General features: G+C 42.7%; 1 protein-coding gene across 4 annotated transcripts in view; it reads left to right on the forward strand.

Annotated features, from left to right (window-relative positions):
- Positions 1 to 23421, forward strand: part of LOC144476509 (uncharacterized) — a 135418-nt gene that overhangs the window by 57195 nt on the left and 54802 nt on the right. For 2 of the 4 annotated variants that reach the window (XM_078193559.1, XM_078193560.1), the window contains exons 2-3: positions 2718 to 2771; positions 12603 to 12828. In XM_078193559.1, the coding sequence (XP_078049685.1) occupies positions 12612 to 12828 (217 nt within the window). In that variant the 5' untranslated portion in view covers positions 2718 to 2771; positions 12603 to 12611. Of the gene's footprint in view, positions 1 to 2717; positions 2772 to 11446; positions 12829 to 21673; positions 21758 to 23421 lie in introns of those variants that run through there. The other 2 variants (XM_078193557.1, XM_078193561.1) reach the window with 2 other exon arrangements.

Consider the following 23421-nt stretch of genomic DNA (forward strand, 5'->3'; position numbering starts at 1 on the left):
TCACCTTTTCCCGAAACCTCGCCGGGAAGGCTGATGCATTAGGCTACGTCTAGACTTCCTACAGGCCGTTCCAAAATTGTTTCGGCAGACAAACATCGGTCCATACGAAGCGCCTCCGAAGTGGATCTGTCGTCGCTTCGCACCCGATGTTACCGACAACTCCGAAACCCCGTGGCATTTCATCTGATTTATAAGAATCACGTTTTCTACGATCGCTTACATCTTAGGCGCCCGATATCGGGTGCAGCACTTCTCTGTTCGTTCCGAGGTGGATTACGGGAGTAAATAATTATTCTTTCTACCACGCTCGATTTATCGACACGGAATTTATTTTAATGCGGAGCGTACACGCGAGACGTCTATACACAAAGAGTGACGCCGAGGCAAGAGAGGGAAACGCCTCGGCGACGACCAGAAGAAGATTGCTCGCCGATCGTCACCTCTCGAACGGATCGATTACAATAACACTGCTGGTAACCGTGAACGAACGGTCGCTACAGTTCTACGCTAATTCTTGGAAATTTATTAGGCACGGAATAAACGAAGAATGACTCGAGTGAAAGGTGAAGCTTCTTTCAACCGATTGCAATCTAAAGAAATTTTGTTGTATATTCATTCTCTAGAGAACTAGTCGGTCTAATATAAAAGAAAAATGCAAGCATTTTGGAACTATTTTAAAATATTCCTGTAAAATGGTAAATACTTTCTGACACAATTGGACGTAATTAAATTATGTTTGCAGCTTTTTGAATAAGACGTATAGGCTTGATATCGTTGTTATGCTGTCATTTGCCATCAAAGGGATATAACGTGAATATTCTTAAAAATAAAAATAGTAATATACGCGACTGCATTTAATAATATAACATACAATTACGAAACATTAACGATTAAAACGACATTTAATTAACGAGTGACAAAACATTGGTAGTTATAAAGAAAGTTTAAAGGCGTCGCGTTCAACCGGATTTCCGCATAGCCTAACTCCATGAACGTCACGGACGCTGATCGCATATTTGATTAAAAATGTTACAGCAATTTTCAGCGCCTGTCCAAGAGAATCCGCGTAGCCTACGGTCCGCCTAACGAGACGAGTCACTAAATCCAAAGAAAAAGGCCGCGTAATATTCGCGTAATCGACGCTGGCAACACGCAGCAACCGCGACACTTCCCGACGCTTCTCGGTTAGACGTCCGCTTAGAAAAATTCTTTCAGCGTTTGCTCACCGCGTCAGGTTAAACGATCGACGCTCCGAAACGTCGCAGATAATTTTCTCTTTCGGCATTCCGAGAAGGTGGGATCTCGCAGGGAGACAAGCCGAGCGTGGTTTTCCGAGGAAGCGGTTCCCCTGAAAAGAAGCACGGTCGCTGAAAGCGCTGGTTCGGCGAGTCGGGTCCGCGGAGTAGCTCCGCGGCTCTGCCCCCCTAATGAATGGATCGCGACGAGCGATCTATTCCGCGTCTAGGATCCATCCCCGTGGATCCCGGCGGCGGCGCCACGCCCGGACGCGACAGAATTTCAACCGTCTATTTATAAAGAGTGAACGAACGGCTCTCGGATGCAGCCGCCGCGGACGCAGGCGAACGGGAAGCGCAGCGCCTACGTCGTTGATCCGGTTAATTCTGGGATGTTGGATTACCGGGGAAAAAAGTCCGTCGAGGGAAAAAACAACCGGCTCTCGAGCTCTCTCTCCCGTGCTATACCGCCGCGCGCGCCCCCGGTGTGCTAGCGAGCGCTATAAATATTCGACGGTTCCGCGCGAACTGAAAAATCAGTCGCGAATTATCGCCCGGGGAGCGCGATATTTTAGCGGGATGGTTTTTACGGCGGACTACGAATTTGTTGCCGGCTACCAAGAGACTCGTTGTTTGGACGTCGCCCGACATACGGGAAATCGCGTTGCGATCTTTCCTAATCCGAGGTGCATTTCGCGAGCTTATCTCGCGCATGTACGAATTATAGAGCGATATTTCTACGATACTAATACAACGATTGCAGAGAATTTCTGGGGTACTGCACCGCGGCTGCTGCACCTGCGAAACGCTCGCTTCTTCCTTTAATATTCCTCTCGTTCCTCTAATAATTGTATCAACCAATTGTTCGATACGCAAAATCGTTTTAGCGACCTTGTTCCTGCTTCCTCGATATTTGGATGACAGTAATAATTTCATGTGTTTTTTTATGCATTTCTGACAAAAATTAGTGGATTAAATTTGAAATAGTGAGAAACAGTTAAAGAATTCAACGACATTGTTTTATTGCGTTTGATTCATTTAAAATTATTGAAAAGAAGAAACAAATGTCTGTCATCTCTTATATCTTGTAGTCCTCGCACACGATTATTATTTTGCACAAGGATCCACGGATCTTGTTATTACTTCGTATCTTTTCCATTCTAAATATTGTAAATCAATGAAGGTAAATAAATGTTATTGGTGGCAAGATAAGCTTTATAACGAATCGTATTGCGTTTTGTATAGGAAGCTGCGACAGTGCTCGAACGTCGTGAAAATATTGCACCGTGTGCGCAAGTTTGCGATATCGGCGATCAATTTGATCGCGTTTCAAATGGAATTTTCGAACAACTGTTACGAAAATTTGATAGTTCCCAGGGCATTCCGCGAACCGGGTAGACTCGAAAAATGCGTGGCTTCTTTATTTTTTTATTTTATTTTTTTTGTCGAATGTCTATTAATCTTCGTCCGTTCTGTTTTCAGATATTCGGGGCACGGCAACACGAACCGTATCTATCATGTCGGTTCCTATTTAAGGTAAGCGGCAACGCTCTTCGATTTTATCGCAGTTTTGCAAACAACGAGGCTTTATTCGCCCGGCGCGGTTACGATTGCGGCACAGTCACGGTCCGGTTGAATTTTATTCAGTGCTCTCCAGGCGGATACCGCGCTCGCTTCAATAGCGCTCCCAGCGTTCCTATCTTTAGTCGTTTTAACGTTTAACGCGCGCTCGCTACCATGCGCCTCGTAACACGCAACTCTTTGTCCGTCGATTTCGACGTTCGACGCGAGAATCCAAACTTTCGTTTGTTCTTTGTTCGACGTCTCGAACTTTTCAATGTTCTTCGCGCGAAAATTCAAATTTTTCCATAATTTTTCAAAGCGGAAAATCAAACTTCTCAAACGTCTTCGCGCGAAAATTCAAAACTTTTTAATGTTCTTTGAGCAGAAATTCAAACTTTTTAATATTCTTCGCGCGAAAATTCAAGCTTTTCAAAGTTCAAAATTCAACTCTCAAAAAGCTGAAATTCATCGAGAATCGCAGAGTATGTACCACAATCGAAACTGTACCGTTTGATACGTTCGTTGCTCGATAAGTGCAGAATGTTCGAGGTTAATGTCAACGAATGACTAACAATGAGTGCATAATATTTGACTTCGATTAGTAATAGTGCTCCCTGCTGTCGCACAATTTGTTATCATCATTTCGAAATAGAACGGACGTGTCTCTCAACGAGATCGACAACTTCTCGGAAGAGCTACTCATTTTAATAATCGGATCCACAGATTTTCGTGTGTACCTGAGATAGCACCGATAACGTTTGTTGGGCGATTGCATGACAGTTCTATTATCTGGAAGTACGAGTCCTACTAGTTTCGTAGAAGCGATAAGGAAAAATAAATCTTTTAAATAAATATTCTAGCGCGAATTGCGTTTCGGTTTAATTCTCGTTGAAAGTTTTTCTATCGAAACACACGATGCCTTTTTCAGTAAAATTTACAATGTTTATTTGTAAGTATTTGAATAACATTTATACAATGTTTTCAAATACGGATAAATTATAAAAATCGAATGAAAAATGGGTGTTTGAAATAGGCGTTCCATATTAGGGACATCGTATAAGCAACACGGAAACCTATGAAACCACGCTATTTTACTGGTACTATTTTTTATTCATACACGATGATGGTATCGTACCTCTTAAAAAGCTTTCTGTGCTAGGTAGTTTTACCCTAACAGGACTATTTTCCGACCTGTTCTCTTGGAGAAGAATATTTTTCGCTAAAAGGTGGGGTGTTAAAAATGGCAAGTAAAAAGGTTAAGCGGGATAAACGGGCAAATCGACGGCGCATCGATCTGTCCCACATAATTTTTCGTCGGCGAGACAAAGGGCGCCGTAGAGAGAGAGAGAGAGAGAGAGAGAGAGAGAGAGAGAGAGAGAGAGAGAAGGGAAAAAAACGCAATATAACGGGTGCATTATTCTCGAGGACAACAAAAGGCAGCGGACGAGGCCTCGGTATATCGGGTCATCCTCGCTAGATACGCCGGCGATGAGAGAATCGATGCATCGATGTCTCGATGCCTCGTTATAGGCATAGTTGGTTGCGCGCGGCTCTCTAATTGTCCGATGGTACCGGAAGCGCGCAATCATGCGGTCGATCGACGGAAAACCGCCTCGCGTGTCCCCCGGATTCAACAATTTTTCATTGCATCCGTTCGTCACCGACCTCGCCGGGCAATCACGAAATTTTCCTGCGAACGATCCAAGCGATAAACGAAACAACGGTCTGCGTTGTTTTAATGATTTTGTGCGCGATCGATGATGCTGGGAAGACTACAAACTTTACTGACGTATACATACATATATTGCTGGTACTGTCTTTTTATTCGATTTAAAAATAATCTCGCGTCATCGCATTTTCAAGCCGACTAAATTTTAATAGGTTTATTCCTACAATTGTTTCAATGTCAACAAAATTGTCAAAAAAAAAATCAATGTCAATCGAACGCAAAGTAATTTTTATAATCTTCGTGATATGTAAAAAGGTATTAAAAAAGAATATTACATTTGTAGATTTTTATGTTAGAAATATGGGAATACGATATTTCGTTGATTTTTCGTTTCGATGTCAGTAACAACGTAAAAGTTGTGTCTGTAATTAGAATAAAAATGCGTGCATTTATAATTAAAATATGCCGGCGAAATTCGAAACATCGGAGCGACTGAAAGAACTTAAAGTTATGCGTTCTTAACGACTCGTTATTAAGCAAAACTATTGCACAAACAGTAATTTTGTAATTGTAATTTTGTAATTTTGTAATAATTTTTTATTGCACAGAGAACGAAATATCGGTCTTGTTCCTGTTCGTCGCAATGCATGAAGAAAATTTTCATTTTGCATACAGATCCGCGGTCTAATAATTATGCACACCGTTATGTATGGATAACGGAATTATTTGCACCGATTTGAAAGATAATTTGTACGCGAATCCGGTATATCCTTCTCGTTCAGTTAGGTACAATGGAATGCAAGAATATTAAATAAGTAATCGATGTCACGCGAGACGTCACATTTTGAATTTTACCAATAGAATACTTTGGTCTTGTGAAATTTTTCGGGTGGTTGGCATTCGCGGTTAAATTGCTACGATGTTCTAAGATTTTTCGAGAATGCGGCATAGTCGACGCGCGTTCAGATTTCTCGACGATTTTTGATTTCGCACGAAGATTCGCAGTCTAATAACGCACAGCGAACGGTTGCATAAACTATATGCTCTTACTAGAAAGGACCGTTGCGAAACGAGACAGAAATTCTATTGACAGCCAAATTAAACCCGTTAGTAAAAACTGTTGTCAGCGAAGCGGCGATGGTCTGGGAACGGATGAAAAATTGAACAGGGAAAGAAAGTATTTCTGCGGGTCGCTGAAAAGTTTAGTGCAAAACCAGGTGCAAGAAAGAGATAGAGAGAGAGAGAGAGAGAGAAGCAATCGAAAGCGGTAAAAGTAAATCGTCGATCGTGAATAGCCGCGAATAAAAGCGGCGTTTCACTTTTCGGGCTTGACGAAACAATTAAAGGCCCGACACGTCTCGAATCATGCTCGCGGCTTTCTCCGCGAACGTAAAACGCGAAGGAGGATGTTCCGTTGTAGACGGCGTTAATTGCGCTGCTCCGTGTTCTCCGTCACCCGTGCAAAGAAGCATTCGAGAGACGTTGCCCGCGACATTTTAATGGACGCTTCGACAACTCCTATCCCGGGCGCGTAAAGTCGCCGTGAAAGTCTCGTCGAGGTTAATCAACAATTAATCCGCGAACATTCGCCCCGGGGCGACAACATCCTCCTACGGAAGGAAAGCTCGAGGCATCGCCGAAAATAGCTACGGGATCATTTATCTTATTCTACCAATCCATCTTGTTTAACCAATTCAATTACGATCAAACGAATGTCGTATGATCATGTTAGCCAATAAACTGTGATTAAACGAATGGTATATATCGCTAATGGTATAATATTAAGACTGAATGCAGTTCTTCGTTGAATACACTTGAAAGACCTTCGATGCTCTGACTTTGGCTTACAAAAATTCAAGATTTATTTATCGAAATTATATTTATTATTTGATACTATTTTCTTCGAACTCTGAAGAATCGATTATTTAAAATAGCATTTCAAATGTTTTCCCTATAAACGTTCGTTGCTTTCACCAGAGATCAAACGAATTGAGCGAAACCTACCGGAGAAACCAGTAGATAAAGTAAATTAGGCTCAATCAAGTAGGTAAACTACATTAGGCAAAGTCTGTCGGAGATACTAGCGGTTCGATTAAATCGTGCGAAGCGTATTTGTGAAAGTGGATAAAAATAAATCAAGCGAAGCGTGCACGTGAATTTTGTGGATAAATTGAAAGAGGACCGTTTGTGAAATTTGTAGATAAAGTAAATTAAGCGGAGTCTATTTCTGAAGATTGTAGATAAAGTAAATTGACCCTCTTAGTACCGAACAACGATATATCGTTGTTGGCTATCATTGGAAAGATAATTTTCTTAATATATTTATTAAACAACAATTCTCATTTCTTATTTCTTCTCTCCTTTTCGAATTTGTTATTTATCAGGCTTTTCGAAATTCTTGCAATCTCTTTCCGAAACTTTATTGAACATTGTCGAACGAGTTTGAAACATTTTGCTCGGATTGCAAATGCATTTGCATACTCTTTTGGCTGGTGCTAAGAGGGTTAAGCGGAGTCTGTTTCCGAAAATTGTAGATAAAGTGAATCAAGCGAAATCTATTTGGTAAATTCGTCGGACAAAATGATCCGTTGAAACGAATTCGTGACGCAGATTTTTGAAATAAAGTACAGTCGTTTAGGAAGCGTCACGGCGAGCGATTAGCATTTCGACGCTCGGCGACCCGAACATTTCCGAGAGAGGTCCTCCGAATTCAGGCGTGCGGGCTCGCCTCGATCGTAGTGGGACGCCCGCTAACGCCGAACGAAGTCGTTCCACCGGGCGACGGGGATAGCTTGTGGCAGCTATGTCAAGGTCGCGGCAATCTCTCCGCTTTATCTAACGAACTTAGCTCGATTAGCGTCGGCGCGTTCGCTGCTCGTTCCTCGGCGACTCTTGCAGAAAAGCGTCTCTCGCCGGGTACTTTCACCCTACTTTTTTTTGCTCTCGAGAGCCCGGCACAATGGTGTCGCGAGCTATTCTTAGGCACAGTACCATCGTCTAGAAACAATCCAATTGAACCGTCGCCTGAACCGCTAATTGCCCAGTTATTTTCGCATCTGGGAACGATTACGTTAAAAGCGCAGAGAGACAGCGATCAACCGATGGGAATTTATGGGGCTGCGATTTGCGTCTGGGAAGATTCGTTGGGAAAACGGAAGGAAATTTTATCGTTTACCCGTGGAGAAACTGTGTGCAACGCGGGGTATGCGTGCGCTGAAGAAATTGGATAGAAAATCCGGGAAAGTGGATTTCGACGATCAGGGTAATCGTGCTCTACGGCTCGCATCTCGATACAATGAAAAATCTGCAGAAGGAAATTTTCACTTTTACTAATGGGGAGAAGCGGACTGCAAGGTTGATCGATGGAAAAATTATGCAATGTTTTTCGCTCCTTGGAGAAATTGAATGGAAGCCTGGAGAGGGTAGTTTTAACAATGGAAAAATCACGAGGTGTGGGCGATAGTGTACGCCGGAACGATCAACAACACAAAAAGCCGACTCGTCAAAAGGATCATAGGATTAACGAGTTCCTCGAACGGCATGGCGCTTCTTCCGCGGAACAAGATAGCCGTGAATTGCCGAGAATCGAGGCAGCGCGAAGCGGGGAACGCTTCTAATTAACGTTTCTGTTCGTTACATCGAGTTTGACGATGATTCTCGGCGATGCTGCAATTTAGGCAGCCCGAGTCCCTCGGTTTAGCGTCGCAACTACGACTGTTGATAATCCACGCGAGCGCGCCACGCTCTCGAAACGATTCGTTCTCGGTCCAACGATTTCCAAGTTTGCTTCGACGAATAGAGCTATTCTTATCCCGGGGAAGCCATTGTTCCTCGAGTAAATCGCTACGGGAAGAGAATCGGAGAGATCAAGAAAACAGGAGATTCGATAAATGGAAAATCTTTGATTCGGTTCGTCTTTGTGCATGCTTCTCTTCTCTTCTTTAAATAATCTGTATTCCTTGAAACTTATCACGAATTTTTGCATGTATCGCGGCGAAAATAACATAAGAAGAAGAATAGATTTTTTTTTATAAATATTTAATTTATACCCTTAATCTACATACTATACGCAAAGGAAAAAGTACAGTTATAATTTAATATTAGGTTATCGGGTTTCTTTTTAGATTCAATCGAAGCTCGTTAGTTATTGAATTAATAAGTAAAAGGTATAAAAAATAGTAAAAAAAAGTCACCGTTGTATGAATATGGTTATCAAAATTGCTACGTAGAGGTGTAGTTCTACCAATCAGGGTATCAAAGCCAGTTCACAAGGGATCAGACACTTGGTCGGCTTCGGTTGCGTCCTGATTAAAGGACGCTCGAATTACACTGTCCTTCGGAGAATATTCAGCGTCGATAGATGATCTCTAAAGGTCATCCTCGCCGGACGAGGGGTCCTGCACACTTTAATCTTTACCGCCGTAAACAACGAATATACGTGTAATCGATGCTGCGGCGAACCCCCATTCATACGCTTGTTGGATGAACTCGCTCTAATTAGATAATATTTACCACCTCATTGAAAATGTCTATTTATCATTCATAAGTAACTGCTTATCGATTCGTACTCTCGATTCTTATACTGGCCAATCCCTAACTTACCCATCGATAATAATTGATAACATCTAAGAATTCCCAATAGGTTATTTCTTATTCACAATCATCCCTTAGATCGGACATCTGAGTTTTTGTTAAAGACGCGTTAAGAATCGACAATCACGTTTTAGTGTTATTCATATTTTCCAAGGATTCAGCTGTCGTTTAAACTTGCGCGGACAACAGTTTACTCGAAGACAATTGTTTATGTTATAAAAATACGAAACATTAGACCGGATCTGTAAGACTGTAATTAGGGAATTAAAACTAGGTGACTGAGACTGGATTACTTTAACTGGAAGATTAGGACTGGATTATTTTATTTAGAAAACGCGGATTGAAAGACTATAAATAGGTAATTAAAATTGGGAGACCAGGACTGCAGCTGGAAGATGCAAATTAATAGAGTGAAACTAGAAAACCAGAGTTAGAAAACTGGAATTAAATAAATCGATTTGAATTAGAAAAATTGGGAAGAATTTATTCAAACTAGAAGAATCGACGAGTACTAAACGAATCTATCAAAACTATAAGGATCGGCTAAAATTAGAAGAATCTATTAGATTTAGAACAATTTATTGGAACTGTAAGAGTCTACTAGAATTATAAAAATTTATTAGAACTAGAAGAACCGATAACAACTGGAAGAACTAATAACAAGTAGAAGAATCGATAACAACAAGAAGAATCGATAACAACAAGAAGAATGGATAACAACTAGAACAACCGGTAACAACTAAACGATCCGATTACAACTAGAAGACTCGATTAGAACAAGAAAAACCGACCAGAACCCCATACATCGCAAAGCGAGCTCTATCCATCCCCAGAGTGTTATCGATTCGAGGGAACAACGATATATCGTCGTTGGCTATTATTGACAAGAGAGTTTTCTTAATATTTTTATTAAACAACAATTTCATTCCCTATTTCTTCTCCCTTTTTGAACTTCTTATTTATCAGGCTTTTCAAAATTTTTGCAATTTCTTTCCGAAACTTTATCAAACTTCGTCAAACGAGTTTCAAACATTTCGCTCATGATACAGACTTATTTGGCCGGTACTGAGAGGCTTAACCCTTTGCGGTCCGAACGCTTTTCACTGTTTCGTTTCAGCAGGTCCGCGCAGATTTCAGGAGTAAATATTTGTGGATATCTAAATATTCGTAGGAATCGTTGGCGTTTAAAAATCTTATTATAAAACGGAATGTATGAGTTGAATTTTTTACTCCAATAATCTTTGATATCATGAACAGGCATCAGTCCCATATTGATAATGACACCAAGAAATGCTCTCATTTCAACAACAGTAACTTCATACCAATTATGTCACGATGAATGCACGGAGACTTCACGGCTGCTAATTATTTGTTGAGCATATACATTTGTTTCTTCGGTTATTTTGCTAATAAGCTCATCCGTAAAGAACAATGAGAAAAATTGCTTATTTTAGATCCTCTCTCCCGTAACTCTTATCTTATCGTGAAATTATATACAGGACGCGAAAGAAAACAGAGCGATGTCGAGCGTGGCTCGACATCGGACGATCTGAAACGAAAGGCCATGTCGAGTCACACTCGACATCGGACCGCAAACGGTTAAAGCCTGAAACTAGCTGGCCGGACGATCGACGCGTCTATCCGCTTGAATCTCCGGTGCGTCGGAAAATCAGGGGCACGGTTGCGATCCAGGGAGGGGAGAGGGGTTGCGTTTAAAAGGTGTCCCGTGGCGGTGGAGTCGTAACGCGAGCCCGTCGACGATACCTTAACGAGAACCGGCAGCGTTAATTTCGCCATCCCGGCAACCTTGGTCCCGCGCGGCGCAGCATCAGAAGCAGCTAGAAGCATCAAGCAGCAAGCGCGGAGCCGACGTGGTGGTCGTCAGCTGTGCGAAGGTCAGGGTCGTCCGGCAGCCGAGGGTGCAATCGATGCACGACTGCTCTCTCTCTCTCTTTCTCTCTCCCTCTCTCCCAGTCTCTCTCGTGCACCCCTCGCATGCTCCGGTTACCATGGAGACCATCTCCTGACCCATTGCTACAGAGGCCGGAGCCCGTCGACGCGGAGAGAGGCTGCATCGGGTGTCCGTCTCTCGTCGGGAGCGTGTGTCGCAGAGACACAGGAACACGGCTACCAACACCGACACCGACGTTACCCCGCGTCCCTCCTCTCTCTCACTCTCTGCGACATCGTGTGCATCCTCTTCCGCGAGAGTGCCCGTCGTCCCTCTCTTTGGGGATCTCCGTACTCCTCTAACCGAGTTCAGCGAGGATTCCAGCCCGGTCGCTCGCGTCAACCGATTTTCTCTTCACCTACGTTCGATCTACGACGCGTCAGAGAGTGACCTTGCCCTCTGCGAGACGCACCGAGAGAGGGCGAGAGGGAGTGGGAAGGAGAGAGAGAAAAAGAGAGAGAGAGAGATAGAGAGAAGAATGCGCGCAGGAGAGAACGGAACAGGACGCGGAGAAGTTTCGTAACCGAACGGCCGCCGGCTGTTACACAACTCAACGCTGGTTGCCCGAAACAGACTGTTTCTCCTCGCTTCCGGACACCCTCTCCTCTTCCTCTTCTTCTGCTCGTCTTGAGGAGAAAGTACATTCGCCGGGAGATCGAGCATAGATCGCCGTGGCTCTCGGACCTAGGGAAACGTGTCCGGCTCGCGTGAACTGAACCAACGGAGTGCCTATGCCGGTGTCTTTCTTACCGAATCGTGGACGTTGCGACGATGTTGTAGCTTGTCAGGGTCGAGTTCGGGGTTCTAGATACCGGTGTCTGGGTTGTAAAGGCTAGAACGTGGACAGTGATGTTCTAGCTCGCAAAGAGGATATTTCGAGACGTTGGATGCTGCTGTCTCTGCTTTCCAAGACCGAATTACACGAAAGCGAGCGGATGTTACAGTTTACAAACACGAATTTCTGCAGCGTAGACGCTATCGTCTGCCCTTAAACGCAGTAAAGTGAAACGTTGTTCGTTACGAAGGAAGATTAAATTCGGAGTTCTCGTGCCGGCGTCTCCGATAGTCGAATTCTGAAAAGTGAAACGCGTCCCTTAACTCTGTCGAATAACTACTGAAAAGTGAAATATTGTATCTAGGCGAAGGTTGAACGTCGGAAAGTTTCTGCGATGTGTCGTTGTACCCCTGTCATCGTAGCCGATATAACTCGCGACCGTCTCTAGGCGCTAATTAGAAAACCGATTGGGTCATAGTTCTCGGAGGAGCCAGCCGATAGCTATGCGTTGAGCAAGGTCGGTGTGAACGGGGACTAAGGTCAGCTGGCTTGGATCGATAGCCCCTTGGACATTGTCTGAGCATAGTTGGCTGGCACGCGGGTTTTTCGGGTGCGCGCGTGGGTGTGTTGATCGGCCGGTAGTGCCGTGGTTTGTTCGAGCCCGTCGTATTGCCCGGAGGGATATCGACGGGGAACAACGGTGTGACAATGGATGGCTGGAAGAGCTGGAAAAGGGCGGAGAATTCGTTTCTCGCGGCGTGGTACCAGCGTGTCAGAGAGTCTTATGTAGCGGCTTGGTTCTTCGGGGTGTTTCAGACCAGCAGGATGTCGACGAGCACCGCCACCGGCGGCGGCGGCGGCGGAGGTGGCGGCGGGGGTGGCGGAGGCGTCGGGGGCGCTCTGACGCTGATGGGCTGTGTCAGGGAGGCATCGCCGCCTCCGCAGAACCATCATCATCATCATCACCACCATCATCAACAACATCGAACCCTAGGCCTCAGCGAGTTCTCCGCGCAGAGCAGCGTCGACCCGCTACCGAAAGGTAAGCGTCCACCTTTGTCAATCTTTGTTTCTCTGATCGAGGTCGTCTAGCCGATTCCGAATTCTATATATAAAAAAAAACTTATTTATTTATATTATTTACGGTTTAAAAGACCGTTTTAAAAGACCGTTTTAAATCAAATAAACGTTACGTACATAATCTGGAGAAAACAGAGAATAAATCGTTACATATTGTGAGACTTAATAGCCAGTGTAGGATAATTCGTAAATTGGGTACTCCAGAAGAATGGTTTTATATTAATACCGATACAAAAAAATATTCCGTAAATTATAAGTTCTTAATTTTTTACGCGAGAAGATAGGAAAAATTTCGGTATAACGTTTTTTCGTCCGGGCTTTGGTTTCCGGGGAAATGGATTTTAATGTTTGCTCGTCTTTGCAGAGGATTTAGATAAGACATTCTTCTACCGTAGTTAGCTCCGTCCGAGGTATGGTGTTTACAAACATTTATTGCGAACTATGTAGCAAGCAGAACTTCTCCCTCAATGTTTGTAAACAATTAAAACCTTCGCAAAGATGAATGAACTTCAAAGTTGATTTTATCGAAGACGAAGTCTCGAGTAATTAAATGTTACAGCAAAGTTCTTTATTAGCTTTTGACGTAGAATCAACCTTCCTTTTAAGTAGTCGAATATTCAAATAGTTTTTATATTATAAAAATTAATAGATTATATGAAAAAAAAGGTATAAACATTAACGTTTCTAGTACAGTTTTAAAATAAATAAAACATGTAACTGTGGCACACGTTTTCCTATTCTCGACATATTATCGCGACTCCGTATTTAGTTGAAGATCGTCTATGGTCCCGATTCCGTTCACAAATGGTTATCTCGTTTCACGCGATACCCGGTATCGGAAAAATTCGTTCGTAACGATCGTAAATGTCCCCCCGCTGTTTGAGAACACGTCGCGTCGAAGAAAACAACGCGATGACGCAATCCATTGAACCACGGTGCGCTGCCGTATTTTTAGTGCAACAATACTGAATGGATCGCGACGGTATCGAAGCCGAGCATCTCGTGGAACATAGTAACGCATCGATCGACGGGACGTGAATTAACTCGGTCCCAGCGATATTTTCGACCCCGTTCAGCGTGCGTGCGCGACGAGGAATGCGCTCGCGTACACGCGTGTGCGCGCGCACAGACGGCGAACAATAATATGATTCATTCGAAGGCCCGGCCCTTGATTGGAAAGATTCGTTCTATTGAATTAAATTGCTACCGAGCGAGCCGACGTGACGGATCAAATGCATCAAAAGTTAGCCTAGTGTGCCGAGTGGTGGCCACGGGGGTGTCCCGTTGTCCGCCGACAATGCGCCGCGATGTTTGCCGCGGGAACGCCGACGAAAACGAGGCATTGCGTTGAGCAAGAGCGAAGCGAAAAACTATGAGTAATTGAAACCGAGCAGCGAAACCTTGAGACGGCTGTGGAATTGGTTCGAACAACGGTGTGTCGATCATTATCTAAGATCGCTCGGAAGGTCAGCTCCGCGTAACAATCCCCGATATTACCGAGAGACGAACACGGCCCACCTTCGAATTACACAGGCTCGGTTTATCCAGTTGTAGGAGTCGTTCTGTTTACCCTTGCGGATCGCCTAATCGCAATTATCTGCAATCGTTAACGACGATAACGCGTTTCGGTGAATCGCGCCTGTTCCGCGTATGTTTCAAATCACCCAAGATTTTTAATACAGGTAACTAGGGCACTATACTTCATTATTCCTCCTTGTCATTATTTGAATTTAGTTTTCAAATATGCTTAACAAAAATCGTGTTATCCAATGCTGTAAAAGTACAGTGTTATACAGAGGTTCTCTCAGTTTTCTTATCGCGTCAGAACGAAACAGTAACACAACGTTGCGCGAGGTTTCCCGGAATTTATCCTATCGTGTTAGAGCAGAACCATGTTCTGTACTATCAATCCGGAAAATTAAATCTGTCCTCTGATAAATCATGTCTAACGTATCATTTCGAGAACGATGATCGACAGAGATCGACGATAATTCGTTGCTCGTCCGTATGAATTTCTCACGGTCGTGTCGAAGCTTTGGAGGATCGAATCGACGACGAGCCCGTTACGCTTCGGAAAATTGATTCGCGTAGAGGCGAAATGAACGACGATGCCTGTTATCGCGGAAAAAAGGGTAGGAAAAATAAAATGGCACGCCGACGGCGGGACGGTCTAGACGCGCGTCGAGGAACGTCGTCGTCGTCTCGCGACGAGATCGGTTTCTCAAGGTCTCAGCCGTGGATTACAGCGTCGCAGGCAAACGAGCCGTGCTATGGGAAAACGGATTTACGTAAACGGGCCCGCGTATCCTATCGATTCCGTAATTTCCAGGCATCTCGGAGTCACGCGAGCCGCCTCGAGAATCCTATCCCGGAATCGCTCGCCTACCGACCGACCATCCTCGAAACTATCCGAAGAGAAATCGATTTCTCGTCGTCCGTGCGTCCACATTTTTCATAAAACAAATTATCACTATTCGAACTGTTATAAATCCGAAATGACGAGGCGACCGACGATAAACTTGGTTCTCGTTTTGAAACTCGATACTCTTGACTCGCTTCGTTCATTTTCCCGTAACACGCGTCTGCATAACGTCGCAGCTGAGAAATTGGATATATGCTCCTTCTCGAACATGTTACGAATTCAAACGACTCTATATACACTGGAGAATTTCTTTAATGATCCTAACATTGGTTTAAAAATTCAAGCTTTACTTTTACTACGACACCTTGAACTTTGGCGTACGATTCTTTTTAGCTTATTTTCTCGAGTCCTGCACGAAAGGTGTACACGACGAGAACTCTACGCTGCCATACTTGTTCCATAAAACGACTAGAAAAAATCGTAGAATAATTTATGAAGGGTCGCTGTAAAGAGGAAACTTCCATCTTCAAATATTAGAATTATGAATTTGTTATGGGAACAATTAATTATTAAACACTATTAGAACTATAAATTGAACTTTAATCAGAACTTTAATTATTTAAAGAAAGGTATTAAATACGTCCTTTTCGTTTAAGATATTTCAGGTAACTAACACGAAGCAATTCAACAAAAACAATAACGATGAGAAGAGATTCAATAAACCATCGCATGCCGTCACATCTTAGACATATTCGGTGGTAAATAATAATTTGATTGATTTTTGCATTTCAACTTATTTGTTGAAATTCAACATCAAATCTATCGTAAATTCACTCGCATGCAACATTTTTTTGATGTTTCTGGAGACGTTTGAATTTGTTGCATTTTCGAGTAGAGCTAGGCCTCCCGTTTTCTACCTGCTTTATTATGAAATAACAAGCTTTAACCTTTTAGATACTACGCGCCACTATAGTGGCTTTCGCGAATGGCTCGTGCTTTACTTAATTGTTTTATTATTTATTAAAGCAAACAATTAAAGTGAAAGTGTGTGTATATACAATATATTAAGAAAAGAATATATGTTATTAGTACTATATATATAGATATCCGGAAAGAAATATATATTAAGAGAAAATCGTAATTTAGTTACGAAAAACTTTATTTGCGCAAAATCCTGCCGTATCTAAAAGGTTAAACAAGATTCTGTAGATGGAGACTTCAAATAGACTCCACATTATCGTACGGTTATTCGTTACGTGATTATAACAGCTTAAATACCACCGGTCTGTCAGAAATGAAAAAGGTATACGGGGAGACAGCTTGCGAAAATAGGAACTCGCGTCGAGATCCCGATAAGGCTGAATTTCCAAGAAAAAGTTAAATCTCCCGTAATTGCCGGGCTGGGAGCGTCGATCGCGTGCAAACCACCGTCTAGAATACAAGGTAAACGTTGTCGCGGCACGGCCGAGAATTAAGGTGAAAGTTTCCGCGAGGCAGCGCCGCGATTTCTGGTTCCGTTCGGTCGTGCAATATATAATATATCATACACATGTATTACACGTACACGTGTATGTATGCATACATTGTATGCATGTTCCATGATATAGTATACACTTATACAGCATGTACAGTGTAATGGACGCGTGGTTCCAGCGGGTTATTAAAGGGTAATCCAGCGGAGTGCCCTTTTATTCATTGTCGTCGTCGTCGTCGTCGTCGGAACGTGACTTCGTTGCCGTTTGCCTCCCGAGAGGGTCCAACGACCTCTCTTTATTTTCATTAGCCGCCGGTAGATTACGAGGCCGCCGGCTAGATTAGCTCGTAAGTTAATATCTGAATCGGTCCCGGCGATGAGCAATTAACTCGAACCGCCGCGCCGCCGTTTCGAGACGGGACAGTCTCGCGATGAAAATGGCCCACTTCTCTCTGAAGCCGCGGCCGTCTAGACCGCGGATTTTCTTTCGACGTTTCCGCTTTCTTCGCTCGCGACGATCCGCCAACGAGGATCTGTCGTCGGATCGACCCGTCGGCACCACGGAAAAAGGAGAGACACCGCGCGTGGAAAATCGCGGCACGTTCGAGTCGAGTCGAACGGCAGGAAAAACAAACTAATAATCTTCTCAAGGTTTCCTCGCCACGTCGACGGAAAATTCGCCGCGCTGCTCGAAGGAAATTAACACGTCGACTCGTGGGCGATGCTATTCTTTCGTCGGATTTAAATATCTCTGTCGTGCCGTAATCGAGCAAAAATATTCCATATTCTCATAATACATAAATAGATAAATTATTTTATGAGACATATTTCATTGTTCGATTAAATAGAATATTTTAGAAAAAAAATTAAACAAACGATAAATAATGAAAGAATATAACGATCGATCGAAAGGAGTTCGCTCGGATAATTATCTTCTGTAAATATTATGTAAATATTTGTTCGAAAGGACTCGAATAATGCCTAGGTCTGCCCTCAAGCAACTTCGTCTCGCCGCTTCGAGTCTCCCGAACCAAAGCGCTTCGAAGTTGTGGGTTTTTCCAAGAAGGACGAGATAGTGGCTCGGTTGAATTTTTCAGCCGATCTCCATGGATTGGGATACATACTCTGGCGCGCACTTGACACTTTGCGAGCGTGGTTTCCACGCATCGGCGGCCGGCGACACCGCCGGACCGTGAAAAGGTAACGTCACGCGCGGATCGTCGATGCCGCGTACCGTACGAACGCGGCGAAACATCTGTTGCCGTGTTTCGTGTAGCGGCGTTCGCGCGTTTTACGTAATACATTCTCGTTGCCTAATTCCGTTTGCTAGGCTCATCGGATAATCCGAGGGGAGGGGGGGGGGGGGGCGTACACCAGCGCGTTGTCCCGTTCGAACGGCGCTCGATCGCCATTGGCATGCCGGTCCCCGTTCGTCGCAGGCTGTGCAGGGGAGATTCGAACGGAAAACCTGTTTCGATCGAGAGACACTGCGCGCTCGGTACACTTCCAGCTATCGCCGTTTACCGTGCCGGCGAACGCCGCGCGAATGTTCGACCGCGTTTTTAGGTCGGCAAGATGCGGTGTACGCGATTGACCGCTGCTCGAGTAATTATGATAAATTATAATACGTCCTCGGCGTAACCTTTTGCAACGTTGTCGACGTAAAAGCGAATCACGCGAGTATAATTGTAGGAAAGTTGGAAACATATAATAGAGTGTAGATTATTAATGAGAAAGAAGGATGTTGTAAATGCAGTAAGATAACAGGCAAGAGAAAAGTAATAGCAATAATGGAAATAATAGTAGATGCGAGAAAGTGTAGAGGAATAGAAATTATTCGAATTATTCGACGATAACTTTTCGTTCGCATGGGTCTTTGAACAATTATGTCTAAGACGTATCTTCAGGATATGTTGCAGTTTTCCATCGAAAGATGTCGCGTGTTTTCTAACCCGTTATTCGTTATTTATCGCTAGACTGGATCTGTATACAATACAGAGTTCTTCTATATCAGTGCCAGGAAATAAAAGATATAAAAAAGTCTTGCTTTCATAATTTTATCAAGCTGATGGTATTGTATCGATACTCCGATTCGTTGAATTTTCTTACTGTTTCAAATGCCTACTAGATCTTCGAAAAAACTGCTCCCAAAAACTCCCCTAAAATGCGAAAGAAAAAACCCCTAAAGTACGAAATTCCAAAGCTACGAGCTCGGATCGTTTCTTACAATTTCATGAAATCCACCAGCGAAACCGAGATCGAACTCGATTTCCTTGAGAATAAAACGTGGCCGCCTATTCCGAGCCGCATTAATTTTCCGATTTTTCTACGCGCAGAAAATTCCTCGGTTTCGATGTTTGCTCGTTTATCGCAAGCTTCTGCGATAAGCGCGACCGCTTTGGAATTTCTCAATACCGTATTTCCAAATCGGTTTACAGTGGCGTTTGCCGAGCGATTACGGATCCGGCCGGGCCTCGGCTCAAGGTAACTTTTCAAGCTAGAGAAAAAGAAAGAAAGAGACGGCGAGAAAGAGGGGGGTCGGAGGGAGAAATATCAACAAGTTTCTCTGTCGCGGCGCGCGACAATCGACTTCCTTGTTGTCGTTGTTGTTTTTTTTTTACGGCGGTGGCCGTGTAATTGGAAGTCCAGCGAATCCTCGCGGAGTATCGACGCGAGCGAGCGAGCGAGTGCGAGAGAGTCGGATCGAGCGCGCGCGTTCGAGTGGCCATTCATTCCGCGATTGGCCATGGCCTAGTTTCGCAGTATCTGTTAATAGCCGTGTGTTCTTGCCCAACGACGCGTGGGCACCACCTTTCCACACCGAAATTCGACTCGATTCACGATCATCGAAGCCGCGCCATCGTGTTCGAGGAACACCGAGGAAAATCCTTTAAAATCCTTTCCCGGCGTGGCCGCCATTTTCCTGCTTTTCCGTGCTTCGCCCATGTTGCGCCGTTAACCGCGAACGAGCCAACGCGGCGCCCTATTCTTTACGCTAATTTATTTATACGATTACGTTTCACTTTATCCCAGTTTGCGCTTCGGCAGGCGAATAGCTTCAGAAGATTCCTTCGGCGGCGGGGCTTCCAACAATTATTCGAATCATGGATTCCTCGGGCTGTTGTCTTGTAATTATGTCAGCCGCCGGTTACTGTTACGACATGCTTTGTGGGAAATCGCTGAATAAATTCATTTATTCTTGTACCATAATGAATAGAGACCGCGATCCTCGTGTAAAGTAATACCACATTAATTGCGAGCAATCTCTTCCATCGAACGATTTGAATATATTTGAAATAACGCGGCGATATTTCTAAATTCTTCGGACGCGTTTTCTAGTCGCTTTTATCACCCTCGTTCATAGATCATTGTCTTTATTGTCATCATTATTGTAAAACAAAAATTAGAATTATTATAGAATTATTCATTTATTTATTTACGAACTATCAGACCTGTTCGAATCGTATAAATGAAATACTTGTGATTCCTAACGAAATAAATCTTTTAGGGAACAATATTATACGATAGCAAAATCAGGGGTTTTTACCAAAAACGAACGAACGGAACCCTTTGCACTCGATGCCATTTGAACAACAAATCTAAAATAATTTTTCTGGTTTCTGGTATTTCCATTTTATATAAAAAAATTCATTCCATGTATATGAAATCGAGTCTCGGGACTCGTACAACAATTACACACTTCCAACAATTTTTCAAACCTGATCTTTAACGATATCTATAAAAATAATTTTTGAACGCGTTAGAAAAATGTCAATGGCGTCGCTGAGTCGCCCCTCGAATGCAAAGGGTTAATGTCCTCTATGCAGACAGACGATATTGCTCTCTCGACTGTACGAAATTTGCCTAAATTTTGTTTGCAAATGCAAAATCCACGTATTTAACCCTTAGTAGCCTGATTTACGAAAGTGATTTTTTTTTAATATTACTGTGTTTGCTTGAGGGTCTAGATGAAGGGAGAAATAGCTAAAAAAAATCACAATATTTATTTTACATATTTATTTAGAAAATAAACCAGGTATCAATTTTGATACTTCAGGCATTAAGTATCAAAAATAGCACTAGTTTCTTCAAGTAAAACATGCACTCGCAAAAAATAATTATATCATAGCGAAAATAATATATTCACCTACCTCAAAAGTATTTATATTCTTCAGAAAAAGAAAATATATCAAATTTGTATTCAACAAAACTTTTAGTAAAATGTGTTTACTTGTTCACTTTGCCGCGCGAGTAATATGTCGTAGATAAAATAAAACAATAATGACATTAGATTTTTTTTTTTTTAATTTCGTTGGAAAGAATATTATACAACAGTAAAATACGTACAGCCAACCTATAAAAAAACTAATAGTAATGTGAACATTCGGTTTAAAAGATTGGTATCAAAATTGAAACTCTAGGTTATTAAGGGTTAATAAGAACCGCAGTTATTTGGAGTAGTAGTAGTAACGGTGTTTATTTCACCAAAATGTACACGAAAAGCTTTCACGCTTCACATAACGCTTCTAATTTTTATAATCGTACATCTTCGTTGTCTCAATATTCTTCCGTATGTAATTAACAATCGCAGGGTAATTAAACGCCAGCTTTTTTTAATTCGTATCGCACGACGATGGAAACTGGTCAGCGAATCGAATAGCGAAGGATAGTCGGCGCGAACGGTCTCGGTTTTATCGGTTAACGCGCTAGACGAGATCCAGGAGATAGAAAACGCGAGGCATTCCCACGAACGCGATACACGTTCGCGGACTAGCTGCGAGAGCAGATGTAGCAGAATAGTGCATCCGAAAGAATGCGAGATAATGGTGCGACCGGTATCTCCCGTGATTATCATCCTCTCTAGATTTCTTCCATATAAGGTGCCACCGATCCGATAACGCGTTATCTGGCCTCGCGTTTAATCTTATCAGCGTATTATTTCCTCGCTATCGACCGCCTATTGCAAAGTCAGTTCTCGCTGCACGTAGAGCATCGGCGCCGATGAGTGATTCGTCCGACGAAGAATGAGCGTCTTCGATGTGGAGGCTTTTCTCGGTAACGTGTGCACCGTTTTCGTATACGATAAGGCCAGTGTCGAATGTAGGCCGGTGCCATCATCTCGTAGGTGTAATTTCTAAGCGCAGTCGACGGAGCGCGGGGTTATATGCTTCTTTAAACATTAAAGCGAGCAGGAGAAGTGAAAATATAAATGCCACGCTCGAATTTGTTTCGATTTCGCGCGGTTCCCATTCAAATGTGTACTCGACCAGAAAAAATGTACCGGATCGTTCCCAACGAATTTATTAATGCAAACATTCCGAGAAGTATGAAAAACCGGTCGTTCGACCAGCGTGGTGGTGGGTTTAGTGATACCATAGTCATGCACATGTGTGGTGGTCGCACAATTGCCGGGCATTTCAAATGCCAAATCTTTTCGTTTTCGTTCTGTTTTTTTTTTTTTCTTTTTGAGAAGTGCGAAGTTACAGTTCGTCGTGGCGGATCGTATTCGAACTTCTTTATAACATAAAAGTCCTGCTGCAATTCATTTTGTTCGAACATGGTACGATGAAAATGAATTTTGGAAGGTAATTGAACATTCGTGCTCGACGTGTTAACACCAGGGTTTGCGGAACCCGTCAAGTTGGCGGCTCGCTAATTTTCCAATTCACTATTATTCGGATTATAAAAATTGTCGTAGATTCACAGTTAATAAAACGCAGTACACACACGTATTTGGTAAAATAACGATTTAATTTGAGAAACAGATATAAAATCAGAAATACACAATATAATACGGAAAGGAAAACGTACTTTGTCCGATGTCGAGAACGAAACGTAACTGAAACAAAATCTCATAGGGAACGCGACGCGCGGTAACCTTCAAATGTTTTTCGGCATGACATTATCCCCGCCTAAGGTTTCGGACAATTGAAACGCCGCTAAAACAGAGAAAGATAGATTGTATATATCGTTGCCTTTCAACAAAAATCCATTTATGCGATACATTTGCAAGACACGTTTGCTGTAAAGCTCGTTAAAAATCATTGCTTTTATAAGCTAGTATAAAACAGCTGCGATCAGTGGTCCGTAAAACTATTGTTAACCTTTTAGATACGGCAGGATTTTACGCAAATAAAGTTTTTCGTAACTAAATTACGATTTTCTCTTAATATATATTTCTTTCCGGATATCTATATATAGTACTAATAACATATATTCTTTTCTTAATATATTGTATATACACACACTTTCACTTTAATTGTTTGCTTTAATAAATAATAAAACAATTGAGTAAAGCACGAGCGATTCGTGAAAGCCACTATAGTAGCGCGTAGTATCTAAAAGGTTAACCCTAGAAAGATAACCATATGACAACGTACGTAAAAGATAACCATACGCTTCAGAGGCGCACGCTTTTCTAAGGCGTCAATTTTATACTAACAATGGATATTTATTTAAGTTAATCTAGTCATTTTAAAGGTTTGGCATTATTGTAAAAATAAAATGCATTTATATTATATTTTTTTTTATATTTTAAGTAATTTTAAACTTAAATCACTAGACCTCTATGAAAAATTAATAAAAATCAACAGTCTTCGGTTTATTTCGCAGGCGCCTCTGCGACGTAGGTTATCTTTCTAGGGTTAAAGAACTCCGAGTGCAATGGGATAATTGCTCGGGATCCTGGGACCGCCACCGTTCAAAATGGCTGTCGAAAT

Source organism: Augochlora pura, chromosome 10 (genome assembly GCF_028453695.1).
Source record: "Augochlora pura isolate Apur16 chromosome 10, APUR_v2.2.1, whole genome shotgun sequence".
NCBI classification, from domain to species: Eukaryota; Metazoa; Arthropoda; class Insecta; order Hymenoptera; family Halictidae; genus Augochlora; species Augochlora pura.